General features: G+C 34.3%; 3 protein-coding genes across 6 annotated transcripts; 1 reads left to right on the plus strand and 2 right to left on the minus strand.

Annotated features, from left to right (window-relative positions):
- Nucleotides 1-180: 180 nt before the first annotated feature.
- On the minus strand, nucleotides 181-10,658 carry LOC106152591 (bestrophin-4). Of its 4 annotated transcripts, XM_013526232.2 has the most exons (10): nucleotides 10,548-10,658; nucleotides 7,555-7,922; nucleotides 6,721-6,855; nucleotides 6,321-6,487; nucleotides 4,929-5,083; nucleotides 4,348-4,425; nucleotides 3,590-3,742; nucleotides 3,410-3,490; nucleotides 3,091-3,242; nucleotides 181-2,776 (listed from the first exon to the last, which is right to left on the minus strand). In XM_013526232.2, the coding sequence occupies exons 2-10, from the start codon at nucleotides 7,731-7,733 to the stop codon at nucleotides 1,948-1,950; spliced, it is 1,929 nt and encodes a 642-aa protein (XP_013381686.2). In that variant the 5' UTR covers nucleotides 7,734-7,922; nucleotides 10,548-10,658; the 3' UTR covers nucleotides 181-1,947. The 4 variants fall into 4 exon arrangements, with proteins under 4 accessions (XP_013381686.2, XP_086858799.1, XP_086858800.1 ...); XM_087002673.1 differs by lacking the exon at nucleotides 3,590-3,742; XM_087002674.1 differs by lacking the exons at nucleotides 6,721-6,855; nucleotides 7,555-7,922; nucleotides 10,548-10,658 and adding an exon at nucleotides 5,402-5,668.
- Nucleotides 10,659-10,784: 126 nt separating this feature from the next.
- On the plus strand, nucleotides 10,785-16,592 carry LOC106152595 (hsp90 co-chaperone Cdc37). The gene is made up of 10 exons (XM_013526239.2): nucleotides 10,785-10,951; nucleotides 12,181-12,314; nucleotides 12,749-12,800; nucleotides 13,071-13,181; nucleotides 13,885-13,935; nucleotides 14,230-14,454; nucleotides 14,735-14,850; nucleotides 15,008-15,149; nucleotides 15,361-15,429; nucleotides 15,692-16,592. Exons 1-10 carry the CDS (start codon nucleotides 10,889-10,891, stop codon nucleotides 15,866-15,868), a joined length of 1,140 nt encoding a protein of 379 aa, XP_013381693.1. The 5' UTR covers nucleotides 10,785-10,888; the 3' UTR covers nucleotides 15,869-16,592.
- Nucleotides 16,593-16,647: 55 nt separating this feature from the next.
- On the minus strand, nucleotides 16,648-20,373 carry LOC106152596 (metallophosphoesterase MPPED2). The gene is made up of 5 exons (XM_013526240.2): nucleotides 20,037-20,373; nucleotides 19,430-19,676; nucleotides 19,039-19,154; nucleotides 18,495-18,605; nucleotides 16,648-18,328 (listed from the first exon to the last, which is right to left on the minus strand). Exons 1-5 carry the CDS (start codon nucleotides 20,359-20,361, stop codon nucleotides 18,165-18,167), a joined length of 963 nt encoding a protein of 320 aa, XP_013381694.1. The 5' UTR covers nucleotides 20,362-20,373; the 3' UTR covers nucleotides 16,648-18,164.
- Nucleotides 20,374-20,508: the final 135 nt, after the last annotated feature.

Consider the following 20,508-nt stretch of genomic DNA (forward strand, 5'->3'; position numbering starts at 1 on the left):
GGTATTGTAGCCCAAAATTCATGATTAAATATTTGTGGAAAAATACTGTATGCTCCATTCTAATGGAAACAGTTCTTGTGTTCAAGTCCTGGAAATTATATGGGTGGGCTAGTTAACCGGGTGTTTATTCATAATGAGTATGAAGTAATGTTATGACACGCTCAACAATTGGACTTCAAATCACTCTTCTGAACAATGGATTTTATTTTAATAAATACATCAACAACAACATGATACTCCTCCATTGCATGTCAAATATACTATAAATATGTCCGCTTTTACTTTCTTTAAACACATCTGGCCCACGTGTTCAACTATAGTAATCTGACAGTCTTTACTGTGGCTAATAAAAACAGCTCAGATCTAACAATAAATATCAAATATAGAAATAATGGCAGGCAGGTAACGGAATTGGGAGGCATAGCTTATTTAAGCCTTTTCAAAAATGATAAGGCTGATAAATACATAGTAACAGCATAATCTACCAGCATGCTAAATATCCAAAGTAATTGGATATTACAACAAAAAGTAATGTAACTAAAATAACTGAAGTCTTTGGAAATTACATTTATAAAATAAAAGAACACCAAATGGCACTTTAAAAATTCTGAAATGCAGGTAAACCAACTCCTTTTGGTCTTGAACAACACCTTTTGGTTTTGACCACTAATTACTTTACCCAATCTCCACTTACTTGGCACAAATTACCACTCGCTTTCATTGCACTAGACACAAGTGAGACAAAAGTGCTTTTACCACACTCAACTGAAAGTGTATCATTTACTAGAATTTGTATGTAGGTCAGGATCCTTCATTCTTGCTATATATCAATCTTTATCTATGCTATTTACCATATATGATCAACAATTAAGATACAACACAAAATATCTTTACAAATATTTCAAAACAAGATTATCACAACATCTGATGAAGATGCAACGTTTGAAAATTTAAAAAAGAGCATTTTGTCTTTGAGAGAGCATATGATAAACATATATAACTGCAAAGAAAACAAGTAAACTATATTCTCAATTTTAAATATAATATGTAAACATATATGTGGTTTGTGTGCCGTCCCTGACGACTTTTGTCCTGACCAATGAGATCTCTTCAATACAATTTTTCCAGAGATTAATTCACATTCTGATTACATTAAAGATTGCATGTTATGTCCATCAGTTTGCACTGCATCAACAGTGCTTAAGATCCAGCAATCTGTAAAAATCAAAACAAAAAAAAAATAATAATAATAATAAAACACAAAAATATAATATTATGAGCAATGAAATTAATTTTCATTGCAACTAAATTCCTTTAACTAATATTTGAACAATAAAATCAGAAGATAAATAACTGTTACGTTTAATTATATTCACACAATTTGTTTCTTAGCTAATACACAAGGAATATTAAGGGAAACAGATATCCTATTTCCCCATCCAACCAGCACTGGTGTTAGGCCTTTGCATATGCAAAGATTTTCCAGTATGGGCAATTTTTACCAGTTCACAAACGAAAAGGAGTGCAGTTTTGTTTTTGAGTACTAGTATTTTCTTCCTATCTGATAAAAGTTTCAAGACTTCCAAACAGTACTATACAATAACACACAAAGTTTGTCTTCATTAATCCCTTTCATTTCTTATCCAACAAAGCCATAGCACTGTTGCAGTACAAAACGATGGCTCAATAACATACTTAACATGAAATCAGACATGGTTGTCATTATCTCTTCATTTATATCAGGAAGACAGTGAAAACATAATGAAATTACTTTGAAGTCATCTCCATTGTGACTATAACAATTTCACCAACTGTAATTAGCCGAAGTCATTTATGTTCAAAATAGGCATTCAATTTCAATTATAAAATGCCAACTTACTCCTGAAATAAACAACCTACATATGGCTTGCTTACTTTCCCAGATCCATAACTTTATCCACTGAAGTCCTACACAACTGGTTCCTCATCTTTATTTGCTGATTCCTGAGATTCACCAGTTTCCAGTAATGGAGTAAGGCTGGTTACAGTGCTCTGGTTTGTGTATGGGGTATAGCCATAGTCTGTCCCAACATGCATGGGAACAGTTACAGACTCAGCAATAGGGGCAAGAGAAGGAGAAGGGCCCTCTGCATTGTTGGTTGGTTGCCCAGAGGTATCTCCCCAATTTGTAACATTTGACTCATTTGCTGAACTGGACCTTCCCTCATCTTGTTCATCACAAATTGTAACTGTGAACCCATGGACTACTCTGGTGGCATCATTGGATGATATAGAGGTATACTTTGGTGCGTCAACTGCAGTTGGGCTGTTGACAGTGCTCTGAGGTGGTGTGATGTCTGTAAAATTACCAGATGGGGACATACTGCAATTCATCCTACTCCTCTGACCATTAAGCCATCTTTCTACATATGAAGAAGCAACAGATTCTTGCTTACTGGTACGCTCTCCTCTGGGTCTTCGAATTGGAACAGGACTCCTAGTACTACTACTCAAATGTCCTTTTCTTGGTGAGTGACTGGTTCGTCTCTCTGAAACTGGGGTTCCAGGGCTACTATGGCTCAAGGAATTGAGACTCAAGGGGCGCTGCACATGCCCTTCAACCAATTCAGAAATGCGACGTGGTTTGTGACTTGATAAATTTCCTGAATTTATGGATGTCCCCAATTCTATGTTAGAATGTATGTACCTGTGTTGATGTGGGGATGGCATACTGTAGTTCTCATTTTCAGGAATGGTTTCCATTGGCATCACAACCTTCATGTCACAGTCAGAAAAACTGTAGTGAAAAAAACATTACAGCTCATTAAGCATGAAATCCAAGAGGCTCTTTCTGAAGAAATAACCACAGCAATCATGACAGGTCTTTAAATAAAGGTGTCTCAATGTTACCTTTTTCATAAGGGATTCTTTGTTGAGCTTAAAACAAATAATGACTAAACATTACAAACTTCTAACATCTTTGCCACATGAAAATCATATAAGTAAAACATAAGATGTGAGTGCACATTGTGTACCATTTTCTTTTTGTTTCAAAAAAATTCTTAATTTTCTTTCTTGAAAATTCTTTCACTTTTTCCATTTAATATCCACCTCATATCAGCAGTTGAGCCCAGCCATGGGTCAATTCTGGTTTTCACAGAAGACTTGGTGTATGGAATGATAGGCTCAAGCTCATCCCAATACATATCAATTTCCAGCTTTGGAAGAACCATGTACATTTCATCCACAGCCAATAGAGAGACCTGGAACAAGATACAGGCCAATCTTGAACATCATTTCATTTTGGCAGTATTATATAGGTTACTTTTAAAAACTCAAAATTGAATTCTTCAATCAATTCTTACAATTATTTAAATCACATTTAAGTATGAAATGAAAAGCATTTAACTGACAAACAGTACTTTCATACCTGTAAATTTCTGTCAATCATCCAGTTTACTTCAAAGTCATCATCACCTTCTCCAAATGGATTGGTCAACTGTTCTGCAACCTGAAAAGAGATTATTTGTAGACATGTAAATGCTGCTTACCAATTATCGTAAGAATTGTAATCATTCTCCTTTTTACTCTTCCATTCATATCTGCTCACCTTTATCCAGCCCATATAAAAGAAGAATTGCAGCACACTGAATGCTGGAACGTAGAGGTCAACATCGTGGCCTGGGTAACCCTGGGAAGGGTCCAGAAACTGGCTAGTTAGGAGTGTGGCCAGAAAGTAAGTGTATATAGCCAAAGTTGTCACCTGAGGAAAATATTTTTACCAAATAATATTCTTATTCAACATCATAAAAATCCATTCAAGTCTCCACATGAGTTCCTATTCAACTTCAGTAGGAACAATATCTGTGGCAGAGATTTTTACCCAATTAAAATTATATGATATCATTAAAATTATGTTAATGTCTCCACATGGATTCTAATTCAAATTTTGTAGCAACTACTCCAATTTTTCTTTATTTAAATATTACACATTTCATTATTATATTTCTTAAATGGACTATGCTGTAAACACATTGGAGCACCTTAAATGTTAACTGGCACACCTTTAGAGAAAACACCTTACTGGAATTGGTGGTTTTGGCACTCAAATATGGTAGTAATACAGAGAAACTTACTAAGTAGCACCATGAGATGCAACTAGATAATTATGAGAAGCAGAATAAATGTCACTGACTTCAGATGTTTCTTGTGAATATCTTTGAAAACTTACGACTATTATTTGAAGAATCCCTTCATAAAGAAGCAAAACATTTGATTATGTTAACATTGGCACCAAAGTAACTCTAAATGGCATGTATATATTTCAGGAAATAACCAGGCTGTCTACAAGAAGATTTAATTACTTACCTGTGTATAAACTAAAGGAATGCTGATCCAGTCAAACGTGTACATGCTGCCAAGACCAGCTCTGAAGTTGTTAATTTCCTGCAAAATAAATAGGACTTGCAGTTAAGGTAAGAGGGAATACCTAAACACACAATCTGCAGACAAATAAGTAAGAAACAGAATCCACCCTAACCTCCATCATTCAGTTAAGTTAACTGTTCACTTCCATTTCAATCATTACTGGTACCTCTTTCATGGTCTCATCTATCTATTTATCTATTTTTCACCTCCCCAAAACATGTCACTGATCTGCCACTGAAGTGATTACACAAAGGGACCATTTCCAGACCCTTTCGTACTAACTTTGGATCGATTTATCTCCAAGGGGATTCTTGCTAAAATTGCCATCAACTTAAGTGGCTTAGATGGCTGTCATGTCTACTGAAGCTGCTAGGGGGTAATTAATTATCGTTTAGCAGCTTAATCAGCAGGCGTGACAGACATCTAACCTGCTTCAGCTAAAAGCAATTGAGCGAGAAACCCCTTGGAGATGGATCAATCCTGTTAGATTGATCTAGGCATGGGAGCCCAGTCTCAGCTACCTGTAATAAGGTCTTAAGACTGATGTCATCCTTGATCCTTCCCTCATTCCTTGCTATGGATGTAAGGGTGCAGGCCCAGTGGCATGGCACCCAGTACTTGCTGTGGGGAGAAGGAAGGTCTTCAAACAGTTTCTTTTCATCTTCTGTCATCAACCCTGGAAACCCAAATAGCAGCAATTGAAATGCAAGGAATAATATCAAGTTCGCAATAATACAGCATGGCAGCTGCATGTTGTATCATTGCTGTAATCAGGTACAGCAATGTCAAAAACTCAAAATATAAAATTTCAATGGGTGGAATAAAAACCAATCTTTACACGGTGAAATATGCTTTCAAATGCAGTTTTCAATATTTTCATGGTCTTCCTCTGTTTCTTCTGACTCAAGGAAATTCTACTTTTAGTGAATCCCAAGATATGTGAAAATTTGATCACCAAACACTTTGGGTTTTATTCCACGCCTTGCCCACTTACCTCTTCTTCTACAATTACCCCTGTGGCATATAAAATAGAGGAGTAATTGTATCCTCAGCACCAAGGTACCACTCGGGGTCTGGGTCTTTAATAGAACTCTCCGATTATTATACTTTATTCCAATTTGTTCCAATTTGATCATCGATCATCATCATCATCATCATCATATACAGAAACAAAGTTCTTAACAGTGAAGTCTTGGAGCCAAGTCTTTCTTTCCAATTATCTTGAGTCCTTCAAACATTATGGTATAACTGCAAGTTTATCCTGTAAATGCAAACCAAACCAGATGTAAGAGTAAATTATGTTAGAAGGGGCCCTGAAAAGTTGAAGAAAAATAACCCATGCCCGTGTACAGATGAAAAGCCAAGGTGTAGCAGCAAGACCAAATAGTGGGTGGCTTGTAAAAAATATTCTGGTGTATTCTTTGTAACGCAAATCTCAAATTCTAGCATTTCTAAAATGGTGCTTTTATAAAGGAACAGAAATCTTTATCTTCCAGAACACAAAATAATGAAAGGTCAACCAGAACACAATAAATGAAAAATAAACAACTGAGTTTTAGGCATTTAACTGTTATAATATTGGCCCGTTGTTGATTTAACCTTCAGCCTGCCTTAACCAATGTGCACTGTTTATAGAAACATTCCTGAAACAAGGAAACTACAAACACGGATAACAAAATTCCTCAAATTTACTAAATTCATTTAATCTTTATATTAACAAATAGGAAAGTTTGTCTCCATTATCACTGACCACCTGCAATAAAATTTCACACACCTATCAGTTCATTGACATTCACATGAGCATTGACCAAACAAAGGCTGTGACACATATTCCAACATGAAGCATCTAAATTAGGTTTGAATTCACATCAACCCTGATTTGTAACCTATGAAACATCAGCACTTCTACATACCTGCATCAACTATATAATCCAGAGTAGGAAAGCGTTTGAGAGTAGAAGGACTAATGGATCTGCATAATAGTACCATTGCAAGATTCAAGTAGCGAAGAAGAGTACGGCGAATGAGACGGCCTCTTTCATCACTTCCATGTATGAGGGAAGAAACATACATCATTATCCTGAAATAAGAATGATTTGCAGCAAAAGCATTTTACATTTACTACAAGAGCCTTTTAAACCTCCCATCATTTTATATTTTGTACGACAAGAGAAGGCTTACATTAAATAATATCGAAAGATAATTGCTAGAAAAAAAGACATCTATAGAAAAGAGAGATGAGGGCATAACTGATAAAATTAAAACTTTTTTTCCTAAAATTAATAATACCACATCTAAATGTTCTTTACTTACGTATCAGGCCATGGTATAGCTAAAAATTGGCTCCACCACCTTCCTAGAACCATAGCCACATAAAAACCCAGAACAAATGAAACAGGAATCAAATTGGTAAAGGCTTGGCAATACAACACAAGCTTTTCAAAAAACCTGCAAAAAAACAAAACAAAATCAGTAAGAAATGTAATATTAAATAATAAGAGATATACAAATGTTCCACATATGCTTCTAAGGTTTGGGGCAATCGAAATCCTTTAATCTACATGAAACATTGTCAATTTCTATGTCTGGTTTCTATGCTACAGATCCATTTTTATCCCTGCCAAAATGAAGGTTGGAAGGTTAAAGATCAAGGTGAGGTTGAATAACTGCACTGAGTTAAGTGCACCGTGTGGTATTTTTACAATCAAAATTTCAAAAAATCTGGCCAACCAGGATAAATTTACTAGAAAAACATGTTAGTCATTGTGGCAAATGCTAAAGGAAATGTTTTTCTTACTGGCAGGAATTTTAATATTTCAAGTATATTTGACATCTGACTGAAAAGGCATCATTTAATTCCACCTTAGCTGCATAGTAAAAATAATAATAATACAAATGAAACCTGAACAAACCAAAAAATATTTATCTGAAAAGATATTTCTAAAGCAAACTTTAAAACACAAAGATCATTTCATTAACTTTCCCAAAAAATTAAACTTACATTACCCTTGGCATTTACAGTTATTTCAGTTAAAATAAACATATTGTATTAAGTTTTTGGCTTATTCAATAGACAACAAATTGGTAATCAAGTTATTCATTATGCTGTTCTAAAATGAGTAAGGTTACCACTACACATGTACATACCTCTTCTGATCCTGCAGAAGTATAACTCTGTATATGAGACTAACAGTTGTGTACAGCAATAGGTAGATTATCATCTCCCTGTACATGATTTTGTAAATACTGCCCTTCCAGTAAAACAGAAGGCGTGAGAAGCCCCAAAGTTTGGGATTGGCAACTTGAGCTTGGTAGGAGATGGTCATGGCAGTTGTTCAGTCTCTCTCTCTCTCTCTTTTCTCTCTCTCTCTCTCACAGACAGTTTGGCACAAAACAAACAGAGATTACTAATCCTCCTTTAGAATTAGATAAACTTGAACACCATCACTTTGCTGCCAAGTCCTGCACCAGAGACTATTTGTTCAACCTGGTTCAGCTGAGGGTATAAAGCTCACCTACAAAATATAGAAGTGAAGATAAAACGTATCCAGGTGGTAACTAGGTGCCACTTCCTATTTAGTTGTACTGCAATTCTTGATAGATTGATAAGCTGAAACTTAAAACAATACTGACATCATCCATGGAAGCCAGTAAGATAAAAATCATTTTGCCAGCTTGAATAACTCTATTCTTGCTCTCATTTTGAGAGCGAGTCCGAGTCAGTAAAACTTTGTGGGGCAAAGAAAATGCCAACCTTTTTATTCCACATAAACTAGCTGAAGCTAGATGTAGGCGGGCATTAAGGTAATTATGGGTGTTTTATGCAAGTAATAATTCAAACTGACTTGACGTGATTATTGGCAGGGACAATTCTGGAAATGGTCAGCAAACCAAATGTTAAACCCACCCTTTGTAAAACCACTACAGTACCTGCCAAGAGCTAACACCGAGACAGAAACCACATGCATAGTTTATATCAGGTCTATACTGGTTCTAACTGGATTTGTCATGAAAAAAACATCCATTCAATTCAGCCTGCCATGCAACATTTAGTACCATTGATTACAGTAAATTGGAGATATATTGCTAAATGGTGACACTTAACTGTAGTATCTTTTAATACTTAACCCAAAGATTATCACACAAATAAAAATAATATTCAAGTTGATACTTATTTTATCTTTTTAAGATTTTTTTTTTTTTTTGAGTTTTGGTCTAAAAAACACCAGTTAAGAGGGTTTGATATGTTATAAAGATCTATATATCTATATGACAAATTAGTACCCCTGATTCTTTTATGTGAAATACTAACAGAATGTTAATTTTAGCACCATAAAAATAAACACTTATATATCAGTTTTTACCCAAAAATGTTGAAATTATCATCAGCTCCAATTTGCATATTTGTCCTGATATATTTTGATGTGACAGCAGTCTATAACTTGACAATGTTTATTGCTGAATTATCTAAGTGGAAAAGAAAAAAAAACAAACATACCAAACCCCATTAGTACCCATAAAAAACCTAATGTATAACATTTGATTACATCACTCTTATAATGTTGGTTGTATGGTACCCTTTACCAGGGCGAGTGATAGATTTTTTTACAGATATTCACAGATATGTCTCTAGCTAGATAGATGGTCATTTAAAGCTAAATGACCATCTATCTAGCTAGAGACATATCTGTGAATATCTGTAAAAAATCTATCACTCGCCCTTGTAGAGGGTAGTTGTATGGTATCTCATGGCATATCATAGAAATACCTGATTTTTGAAAGTAAAACATTATTTGCAAGTGGCTTGTTTATAAACTATGTAAATGCCAGGCTGTTTAAAATATTAATCTAATATGTATGACTGTGATGAAGACTACTGACCCAACAGAAACCAGTTGGTAAATAAGCCAGTACAATCAGGATTTTAAATCCGTATGTATCTTTCCTTTCAGGTGATGACTATTTGATACTTTAGTTGTTGTCAATTTAATATTAATTATAATTCATATGTTTAAATATTTATTTCCTCTGTCGACAAAGGAGGTTATTTTTTTGTTGTCTGTCTGGCTTGTCTGTTCATAATTTTGTAAGTGGACAAAATGCCAATATTTCAAGGTCTTCACAAAATTTGATAAAATTTCCAGAAAAGCAGTTATTCAGAAAGGAAAAAAGAACTTTTTAGAATAATGAGACTTCTCTTATTTTCACAAACCTCAACCCATGAATATCAGATTTCTTCCCATTTTTACCATGTGTGATAAAATTTCAAGAGAGGCAGTCACTCAGAAAGGAAAAAAGAACTTTTCAAAATAACAAGACTACTCTCATTTTCATTAACCTACAACCATGAATATCAGATTTCTTCCCATTTTTACCATGCATATTGCTTCTCAAAGAAAAATGCTCAAATAATGGAAGTTTTAGCAGGTGTAATTACCTCCATGCCACTTTTAGCCTTCCCTGTTGAGCAAATTATATCATACACACGTACATGTACCATAACTTGGTATTTAGTTGTATTTCAAATAGTTTGTAAGCATTGCCTCTTTCAAACAACCAGAGTCACTAATGTACATATGCAGAGGTTTGTTGCCTGCCTGTATTTATACATGTCCCAGTACCTATACTTTATCTGGCATAGAGTAATATATAGCATTTTTAACAAATTAATTTTAAAATACTAAACCAATTTTTGATCTGGGTATTTTTTTAATTTGTAAGACAAGTGTGGTATTGTTATTCATTCGGTATTTTTTTTATACAAACAAGGTAACAGCCATGCATGGCTATGGACAGTGCATGCAAGCTGACTGAGAATCAAGCTTGTCTTACATGTATTAAAGCAAGCATGGTGTCACTAAATCATACATTTTGACCTTAATGAGATGGCTCAAATATTCAAACGGTGATTCATACTCGGATATGTGGCTACATGTCTATCAAATTGTCAGTCTCTGGCATTATTACAAAAATGTCTGTGGACCCAAGACGCAATGTCCATAGGAAACATATATTAGGACTGCCTTGTCATTTGAAGAGTCAGTAGTCAAACACTATTCCACAGAACGTAAATGTTAATCTGAATGGAATTGATATTTTCTTAACATACACTGTGTAAAACAAACTACTTCAACACTTACTTCGCTACCAGAGTGATCTGCAACCTCTGTGTGTATGAATTTAATAATATTCTGAACTGGTTCAATCCAGTTGCTTTCAGTTTTCTTGTCACGTGACAGATGTAAACAAAGTAGCATGAGGTTTCTGATAATATTTGGAAAAGAAAAAAGAGCACATCTTTAAGACACTGCATATTTTTGTGCTTGTGTAACTTAATGAGGTTTTCTTAAATCTTCTGAATTGGCACATAATTTTACAAAAACAAAATGTCAAGCATGACCTCATTGTAATAAATACCCAATCAACGTGGAAGCATATCAGCAATCCTTATTATGCAGTCACGGAGAAAATCAGACCGACAATGTCGAAATTCAAGAGCGTTACATCAAAAGGCATTGATTACAGCGCATGGGATCATATTGAAGTGAGTATCCATTTTAGAATTAATCCTCAACAGCAATTAAATTAAGCGACATGTCGAGAACGTTTATGAAACGGCTTGATAATTTTTTGGTTGGTCTAAAATACGTCTCATTTGACTGGAAGTTTCTAGAATCTCTTTCACTTTGGAGACCGTGTGACTTCAACTACTAGCACTTATGTCGTAGTAAGAATTGGATAATATTGAAAAAAATACGTTAATGTATGAAATATCTTAGCTTTTAAGACATATTGTGTTGATAAAACAGAGATATATATTGGGGGAAACGGATCAAAGGGAATTAATTATTTTTTAATGAATTCAACAAAATCGCAATATACAACGTCGCTGGATCCGTTTTGGACAAGAATTGACACTTTCTCTAGTCTTGCCCAGTAGTGGATTGTTGTATGAATGTGAAATTTGGCATGCATCAAAAAGAAATATAACCTTATATGATCCCACATAGGCAGCCATTTATTGATTTGAAAGTGTACCTAAACATCGTCCACAACCGTCCTCCCAATCAACGGGTCCTACTAAACATAGAAATGGATAGAAATGGGCAGAAATGGATAGAAATGGACAGAAATGGACCGATATATAGACCTCTAGGTAATACAATATAATTTTAACAATAAGGCATTTCAAATTAGTTATATTTACAAGCCACCATCAGTCATCCTTTACACCAAAGATCAGCTACAGGAGATGCATGCTGTGTGCTCAGGAGGGAAGAACAACAGCTTAATTGGGGTAGACAGAACATTTGCAGTAGGAAAAATGAGGAAAATTGGAACGAAGTGTCCAACGTCCAAAATAGGTCCCACAACATTACACCATAAAAAACCATAAACTAATATTAACTTCTGAAACAAAAAATTGGTCCATGTGCATTAAAAATTCAAATAAATTAGACATGGCCCTAAAACCAAGAACACCAACCTTAATAGCCCAGACTACATACTATTATTCGTTTGGAAATCCAAGCAATATTTGTGCATGAAAGACTCCAGTTTTAGGTACAAACATGTTTGTTGAATACTCAACAGCCATGTTGTCCATAGCATGGTTTGATTATGAATATTTGATTCATTTTCTAGACTGGCATGGGGCAATGAAGAACAAAAAACATGGGGAAATTAATCTAGTCCACAATTGTATATATGCCACTTTGAAGTGTAAATATAGAACTTCCATGTTAAGACTTTTGGAAATTATAATTTTTGTAGATCTCAGATGATGAAGATGATACACATCCTAATATTGACACTCCTAGCTTGTTCAGATGGCGACATCAGGCCAGGTTAGAGAAGATGGCAGAGTTGGAGAAAGAAAAACAAACTGTTGAAAAAGAATATCAGAGGTAACATATAGTTAATTAAACAAATGTTTTCTCTTTATTCAAAGGGACAGTATATACACTTAAACACTTATATCCCAAAAGCCTCCTTGTCATCCTTGCTAAATAATGAAATTTTTATATCCATTAAAAAGTTGCATTTTTATGTGAAATTAATATGTTTAAAACTCACTGCTACTTATTAAGAATTTATTGCCAACAAACCAGCTAGAAAATTAGTGTTCCTAGTATCATTTTTCCCTTTCTTGTACATTATGTAAACATTAAACTACAAACCATTTGTCTAACAGTATATTGAGCAGTTGAAATTAATGTTTCTGCAATATAAGTATCCAAAAAAATTAAGTTTATACTGCTATCGTGGTATTTGTCTATACTGATTCAAGCAATGTGAATTGTGTTTCAATTTGTGATAATTGATTCATTACACCCTTCAGACGTGAGCAGAAGAAAGCAGAAATTCAGAAGAAGCTGCGTGAAGCCGAGGAGGTACAGTATGACCCTAGAGCCCAGGGCAACCATTAACCCCAACAAGAGGGATATTGTACAAAAATTGTTTGTTCATAAATATACAATTTCTTGATTAGCATATTTTGTAAACTCTAAAGGCATTCTTCCTGCAAGTCGGTTATTGAAATGTAGTATGATTCTCTGAAGTCAGCACATTGAGCATTCATCCATCTATTTTTCATAGAAATTTCACTCAGATATTTTTTGATATTACCAGTAAGTTTAATATTGTTTCAATACTAATTTCAGTCCAATGCTGTGGCAGAAGACCTCAGTAAGTTGAAATTAGAACTGTCAGAATTAGAGAAGCAAGAAGCTGAATGGAAAAAGAAAGAAGCTGAAATTGCTAAGAAAGAGAAAGTAAGTTAGAGACCATTCCCATAGATATTTGGATTGATCTATCTTCCTGGGGAGTCTCACTAAATTACTGTCAACTTGACTGGCTTAAATGTCTCTCATGCCTAGTAAAGCTGATAGGGGGTAATTATCTTTACCCCCTAGGTTATTCGGTAGGCATGACAGACATAAAAGCCGGTTATTTGATAGCAATTTAGTGAGACTCCCCAGGGAGTTAGGTCGATCCACCCCAAAACACACAGCAGTGACACAATATTTTATATGATTTATTTGGAAAGCCTATCCCCCCCCAATTATTTCTACATTTTGATCCCCCCCCCCCCCCCCCCCCCAGACACAGACACAGACACACTCCCCCCTTTCCCCCAACAAGGAAAGTGTCTCAAAAAAAAGTATTATGAGGCCTGCCTAAACTTGTAGAAAGAAGCTTAAGCAATGTTCAAAATGTAATTTTTGAGTGGGACAATTAAGTTTCTGTTACACACACACACACACACCCTTAAAAAATATTCAATGTTTTCAAGCAAGTAGATTTTGGGTGAAGGCAAGCGAATCAAGAAGTTTATGTATGTCGAGTTAATGTAAATATTTTAAAGATTTCACACTTAGTCTAATGAATTTTTTATACACCCTTGAATTTCACTGAACTCATTCTTCGTTAAACAAGCCGTGATTTTTGTTATTAAATGCATTGTTCACATTTTAGGAAACTCCATGGAATATTGATACAATATGCCATGATGGAAAATCTAAAACTGTAAGTTACCATGTGTTTTAAATTTTGGTCCAAAATAATGTTAAATTATAGTGCAGGTCAACACACGTGCTTTCTAAAGTCCAGTGTCATCCTTGTTAAACAATTCTCTTCATGAATATTTTGCACGCAGTGTCATTGTTACGTTGCATGTTTTCATCATGTTTTGACTTTTTTGGGGCAGAAACGATTTTTGAAAGATGTTTATATTTTGTTTGTTGTTGAGATGTCACTCAAATGTCTTTGTAGTATTTTATTTACCAAAAGAAAATTAGACCAAAATGTATTTTGTTTTAGGTTATCAACAAGTCAACACCAGCCAAAAAAGAAGTCTTGACAGATGAAGAGAGATCAAAACGCCAAACAGAATTCACAAAACAGAATGAAAAACTCTTGAAAAAATTTGGAATGTTTAGAAGATATGAGGATTCTGAGCAGTTTTTGTTGGAACATCCTTTCTTGGTGTGTGAAGAAACAGCTAATTACTTAGTATTGTGGTGCATCAACTTGGAAGTTGAAGAGGCAAGTCAACTTTAAGATGCAGTATGAGAATAACTGATGATAGACAGCAATAAATTTGATACAGTACAATAAGGCGTGCATTGATACCAAATTAACAGGGCTATATTAGAAAGGTCATCCATGTAGAAGGTTCTGCAACAACAAAAAAATATTATAAAGAAATTTTGCTTCATAAGAAAATTGTGAATGTTCTAAAGTATTGAATTGTATAATTTTTTTTATTAAATTTTGGTCATAAATTAATTTTATTTTCACAAATTTCATTTTATATCCATTATAGAAAAGAGACCTGATGAACCATGTATCTCATCAGACAATTGTTATGCAGTTTATTCTGGAATTGGCCAAGCAGTTGGATCGTGATCCCAAGTCTTGTGTTAGACCCTTCTTCTCAAGGTAAGCATGTAAACTGTTATACTGCATTCTTTTAACTTGAAATATTTGTAATATTTTTTCACAGTACAACAGGGTGAAATGATTAAATAGGGTCACTTGAATGCTGCACTTTTTCTATCCAGTTTGTATATTGAGCTACATTTTCACTTATCCACAGGATCAAGCTGGCAGAGAAACAGTCCGTGGAGGCAGAAAGACAATATATGGCAGCTTTTAATGATGAATTGGAGTCTTTTAAAGAACGTGTCCGTGAGAGAGCACAAGCAAGAATTGAAGCAGCAATGAAAGAGGTGGAAATGGTGTGTAAAAAAAGAATTAGTTAGAAAACCCTAGCTTGAAGATAAATGCATTGTTAAAGCTTTAAAGGAAGGTCCTGATGGCAAAGTGAACAAAAGAAAAAATTGTGGTGATTTTAATTAAATTCTCTGATGTATAAGATTAATGTGGTATGTCTTATATATATTCTTACCATCAAAGAAATAAAAAATTTTGTTTCTTTATCTGTTACAGGAGGAAAGGCAAGCTCGCTTGGGACCAGGAGGATTAGATCCAGTAGAAGTATTTGAGTCATTGCCAAAAGTAAGCAATATTTTTTTTTCTGTGAAAGAAATAGTTGATAAATAGTAACATTTTCACGAGAAAGATCTGGATTAGATATACTACATATCAATACTAGTTAATTGGAGGAGGATATTGAACAATACACGCAGAAAAAGTTTTTTTTAAATTTACAAAATTTTACATGAATAATAAAGAAAGGAAAGCCTGTGCTCTTTAATAAAATCAGTACAGTGGCATAGTGTCCTGAAACTTGAGTAATGCTCACAAAAATCTTTTCTAGGCCCTGCAGGAATGTTTTGAAAGTAAAGATATAGCATTACTGCAAAAGACTGTTATGGAAATGCCGAAAGAAGAGGCAGAATATCACATTAAACGCTGTGTAGATTCGGGGCTCTGGGTGCCCGATGCCAAGAAAGCAGAAGGCCAGGAGGCAGAGGGTGCTGAGGCAGCAGTTTAAGAGAAAAGTGACAAAATACAAATATTATTTCAAAATATTTTCAATCAGTTAATATATGTAATATAACATAAATCATCCAGCTGCTAGATACAGCAGTTTTAAACTGGTGATTCTGCTAGTGGCACCAATATTGAATGACTTAATACAAGACTTCAAATTTCTGAGAATTTAACCTTACTAAATCCATTTATATGCTTCTCACATATGCTGCTTTTGAATGCAACAGTGATATGATAATTGTACAGGTTTCATTGGTTATTCATAAAAATTCAGTCTTGATGTTGATGATATATTTTGTAGATAGCATTTTGCTCCCTAGAATGTTTCATTGTACATGTTTAATGCTCTTTAATGATGTAAATTTCATTATGAATTTTCATAAGCCAACTGTCCATAAACATTTCATTGGCTCAAATAATTCAACACCTTGAAGTTATTTCATGTACTTAAATATTTTCTTCAGTTCAAAGGAGTATTTTGAAATCGTTACTGTTGGAAATGTCACTTACCGGTTTGGAACATTTCAGTTTGATTCATTTAAAAAGTTGAAAAAATGTTTAGCTATTGTGAAGGCCCTTGACATGTATAAAAATATGCATAATGTACAGCCATTATTTCACAAATATACCAAATTTATTGTCCAAGGATCAGTGGCTTGATCTGCAAGCATGTTTAAGGTGAAAACCATAACTGAATAAACAAGGTTAATACCATTCTAAATTAATGTTTACAAAAAATAAGAATTTATTTTTTCATCCAAAATTGAACTTGTTGGTAAATTGATTCAAAAATTAACCTTTATTACGTTTCAATTATACAAAAAAGTATAATAATTGCCACTGTTTAATACAATATAATTTTAACAATAAGGCATTTCAAATTAGTTATATTTACAATAACATATTTATATATTTATTAGCCCACAGAGCTGAAAGAGAAATAAAATACATTTATATGCAAATACATTAAAAATGGGACTGCTGTTTATGTATAAAGAAATATAGTGAAAGCAAAATGACAAGCACAAAAATGCAGGCAACTGCAGTGTGCTGATAACAATGACATTAGTATCGCAGTTTATTAAATAAAAGGGTTAATCATGTTCATCAAACAGTTTACAGCTAACCTAGCTTAAGCAAATCCAAGGCATTTTGTCTTGATTGCTATATATACATAATAAAAGGTTATAAGATAATATCACAAACTGGTTAGGTCTATTACTGAAAATCAAATTCAGTCAATCACAAAAATTTGCATATCAGACCCTGAGTTAAAATTTGCAGTTAAAGTATAACAATTCTTTGTATGAGATCCATATTTCACAATAAATTTGTTGTAAACAACTCCTAAAAGTAATTATAAATTCTATGTTGCCACCATTACGGCAGTAATCACAATTATTCTGGAAACTTTGTTTGCCATCCGAACATGTGACCTCCATAGATGGCTACCTGCTGTAATAATTGCTTAAGATTACCTAACTTTTTAGAAAAAAAGGGACTAACTTTGAATGTCAGAAAGGATTCATTAACCATTGGCAAGAATGGGAAAATTGTCATTTACTCCAGGAAAATCTATTTTTTTGGCCAAAATGAACAGCTGTTTTCCTTTTAAGGAATGCAAATAGAGACATCACAGCTTGATATCACAAATTTGTTCTTATTAAATATTCAGAAATCTAACATAAAGAACCAACTGTCCAAAAACATTTCAGTTGGACTAGAAGGGATGGATCCAATAAAAATCCAATTGCAGGGTAGACAGCTTACGAGGGTTGATTGATAAGTAGTGAGCCTCGTGTGGAAGGGGTTAAGCAGGGATATCCCTTTTCAGCCCTTCTATTCCCTGACTATTTAAAGGTGTGTGGCCAAAGTTTGGTGTCATTTGGTTAGTTTATGTCGACGAGGCAGCGGAAAGCTCAGGAAAGGTGTACTGTTCCTCCAGGACAATGCCCCTGCTCACAAGTCTGTCATTGCCATGGCTTCATTCAATGAGTGTGGCTTTGAACTGATAGAACATCCACCTTATTCGCCTGACCTTGCTCCCTCTGACTATTATCTATTTCCCAAATTGAAAAAGGCCATTTCAGGTGCTCACTTTGTGTCAGATGATGACGCCATACGTGAAGTGGAGGGGTTTCTGAACGGCCAAGAGAAGGGCTTCTACAAAAGTGGCATAGAGGCTCTCAAAACTCACTGGCAAAAGTGTATAGATACTCAAGGAGACTATGTTGAAAAATAAAGAAAAATACTTGTAAAATGTGTACCCCTTCTATACGAGGCTCACTACTTATTAATCAACCCTTGTAATCTGCCGAGACACCAGCCCCATCATTTTCCTTGGTGTATCCTTCTGGCAGAGGCAGGTCAAAAAGGATGGGTGGGTTTGTTGGCTTATACCGAAGCGTGCAAGTTGAGGCATTGATAAAGGTTGTTGTCCCATCTGTTGTCACACCATAACCTAAGCCATAGATATTATATTTATATTTAAATGTTACAAGAACAAAATGTTGATCATTTTAATCAGTCACCTTTAAATCAATCACACTTAAATTCATTTTTACATACCAGAATATACTATGCTTTACAAATTAATTTCAAACATAAAACCTGCCCAAATGCCTTACCTTCATGAATGTGGCCAAAGATGTGATACTTAGGCTGAACTCGGTTCTGAATGACACTGAGCAGTTCCACACAACCAGTTCTAAGTCCATCAAAACATATATCTCCATGGCCTACAAAGATAAAAGCATGAAACCATTGGGATTTTAAAAGATAATTGCATCTGAGCACAGGATGTGAATCCTGTTTTTGGCCTTCTGACTTGTGTAATACCAAGTGCAAAGTAAGAGTGCATAAACAGAAATCTACATGTGTCTGGCCAAAATATGTACGTTGCCAAGATAGGTATGTCTTGGGTGTTTTTTTTTTCTTCTCATAACTGCCAAATGAAATTAAACTTAATTCAAAATTATTTTAAAAAAGACTCCAAAATAAAAATGTGATGGTTTAGAAGGTAAACTTTTTATGAGATTTTTTTCAGTGTGAAACTGGCCATTTAAAAAGGCTTATTGGCAAGCATAACATGTAAATTGTTCTCATGCCACTCCCACTGTGGTTATTTCATTTCTATTATTTAAATACATATTAAAGGACAACATTAAATACCAATAGGAGGTCCATGAGTCAAAAGAACATCAACATCCTTTGGAATAAGATTCCACTTCTCCAATATATCTTTTCCTCTTGTAACATTGAATCCCCAGCCACAGAATTCTGGCTGCCTACAAATTATACAGACATTTATTAGAAATTTTGTGAAAAATCACCATAAATACGTTTTATAGATAAAAGGGAATATGCATACATATGTATACTTTACGCATATAATTACAGGCACATTTATGTCTAATAAGACAAAAGCATTATTTCCTTCCTCAAACATTTTACCCAAATATGATCCATACAGTCTGTACATGTTTTACAAAAAAAAAAAATGCAATTCCCTTATGTAAAGTTTTCATTAAAAATATATGAACTATAGAAAAGAATGTCTTACCAGGGTGAACCATAGATCTTTAAACCATAGATATCAATGGCAGAGTCTTGCAAATAGATGCAGTTAGTGAGAAGATCCCACATGTGTGGATTCTCTTTCCCTGTTTTTGAACAGAGGGTTGCTTTCAATTTATCCACATCTATTCTGAAGACATGCTTAAGGTTTGGTCTGGTGGCTAAACTTTCCTCATCAAAAGTTATATCATGATTTCCAGCAATGACCACTTTATATTTGTGAGGTAAGCTTCCTGGAATTGATGTCAAATATAAGCAAATATAGTCATAAGTAACAGTCTGGTCTAGGCTGATTTAAATCTGGTTAGGCCAATTGAAATTTTAATCTGGCCTAGATGGATTAAAAATCTGCTTGGATTTTATTCTGACCTGTGACAAATAATAACACAGAATGTTTCATGTTGTATGACTCTTACCCCAGCACTTGCTGAATAGGATTGATTTTCTTTAGATTAAATAACAGTCAATCCTTATTGTACCTTAAAATGGTAGAATTTACTTTAACTATGCAGAGAGACTAAAATGTCTAAATTTAATCAAAAATCAAATTGCTTTTTATATATGTCTGATTTTAAAAGTCTTCTGATTCTCACCCAAAAATTCATTAAAAGCAATGGTTTGATCAATCTCTCCATGGAAAGTGAAATCTCCAGCATGCAGCAAGACATCTCCATTTGGTATTGGGTTCATTTTGTGTGTTTGGTGGTGAGTATCTGATATACAAACAAATCTCACTTTGTCTGGGTAGATGGGAGTATCCAGTGGCAAACAAGTAACTTTTTTCACTTTTTGTTTCACCTTCAACATTGACCATGCTTTTGTAGGATTGTCAGTGAACTGATGCACCTTGATGCCATCCAATTCTCCCATGGCTTTGTCCTTTGTGGGACCTCGAAATATTTTCTTCAGATGTGACATCAAAGTGGTTTTCTGGAAAAATGAAATTGTGAATAAACATTAATTTCGATTTATGCTGTCTCATAATTGCAGATTTCACCTACATCAAAATTGACAAGAAAAAAATGAAAGAGATGATTATACATGTGCTAATGATGATAATTTCTG

This window comes from Lingula anatina, chromosome 1 (assembly GCF_051362555.1).
Source record: "Lingula anatina isolate TDL-2025a chromosome 1, LinAna3.0, whole genome shotgun sequence".
Lineage (NCBI taxonomy): Eukaryota > Metazoa > Brachiopoda > Lingulata > Lingulida > Lingulidae > Lingula > Lingula anatina.

Excerpts from the sequence above, each read along its gene's own strand:
- LOC106152591 (XM_013526232.2), bottom strand. The coding sequence starts at position 7,733 with ATGACCATCTCCTACCAAGCTCAAGTTGCCAATCCCAAACTTTGGGGC. Across the intron at positions 6,488-6,720 it reads GCTATACCATGGCCTGATAC|GATAATGATGTATGTTTCTT; the intron begins GTAAGTAAAGAA and ends TTCTTATTTCAG. Across the intron at positions 3,243-3,409 it reads TGATTGACAGAAATTTACAG|GTCTCTCTATTGGCTGTGGA; the intron begins GTATGAAAGTAC and ends ATCTTGTTCCAG.
- LOC106152596 (XM_013526240.2), bottom strand. The coding sequence starts at position 20,361 with ATGTCACATCTGAAGAAAATATTTCGAGGTCCCACAAAGGACAAAGCC. Across the intron at positions 19,677-20,036 it reads TGCTTTTAATGAATTTTTGG|GAAGCTTACCTCACAAATAT; the intron begins GTGAGAATCAGA and ends CATCAATTCCAG. Across the intron at positions 18,606-19,038 it reads GACTCATGGACCTCCTATTG|GCCATGGAGATATATGTTTT; the intron begins GTATTTAATGTT and ends TTATCTTTGTAG.
- LOC106152595 (XM_013526239.2), top strand. The coding sequence starts at position 10,889 with ATGTCGAAATTCAAGAGCGTTACATCAAAAGGCATTGATTACAGCGCA. Across the intron at positions 13,182-13,884 it reads AAATTGCTAAGAAAGAGAAA|GAAACTCCATGGAATATTGA; the intron begins GTAAGTTAGAGA and ends TTCACATTTTAG. Across the intron at positions 14,455-14,734 it reads TCAACTTGGAAGTTGAAGAG|AAAAGAGACCTGATGAACCA; the intron begins GCAAGTCAACTT and ends TATCCATTATAG.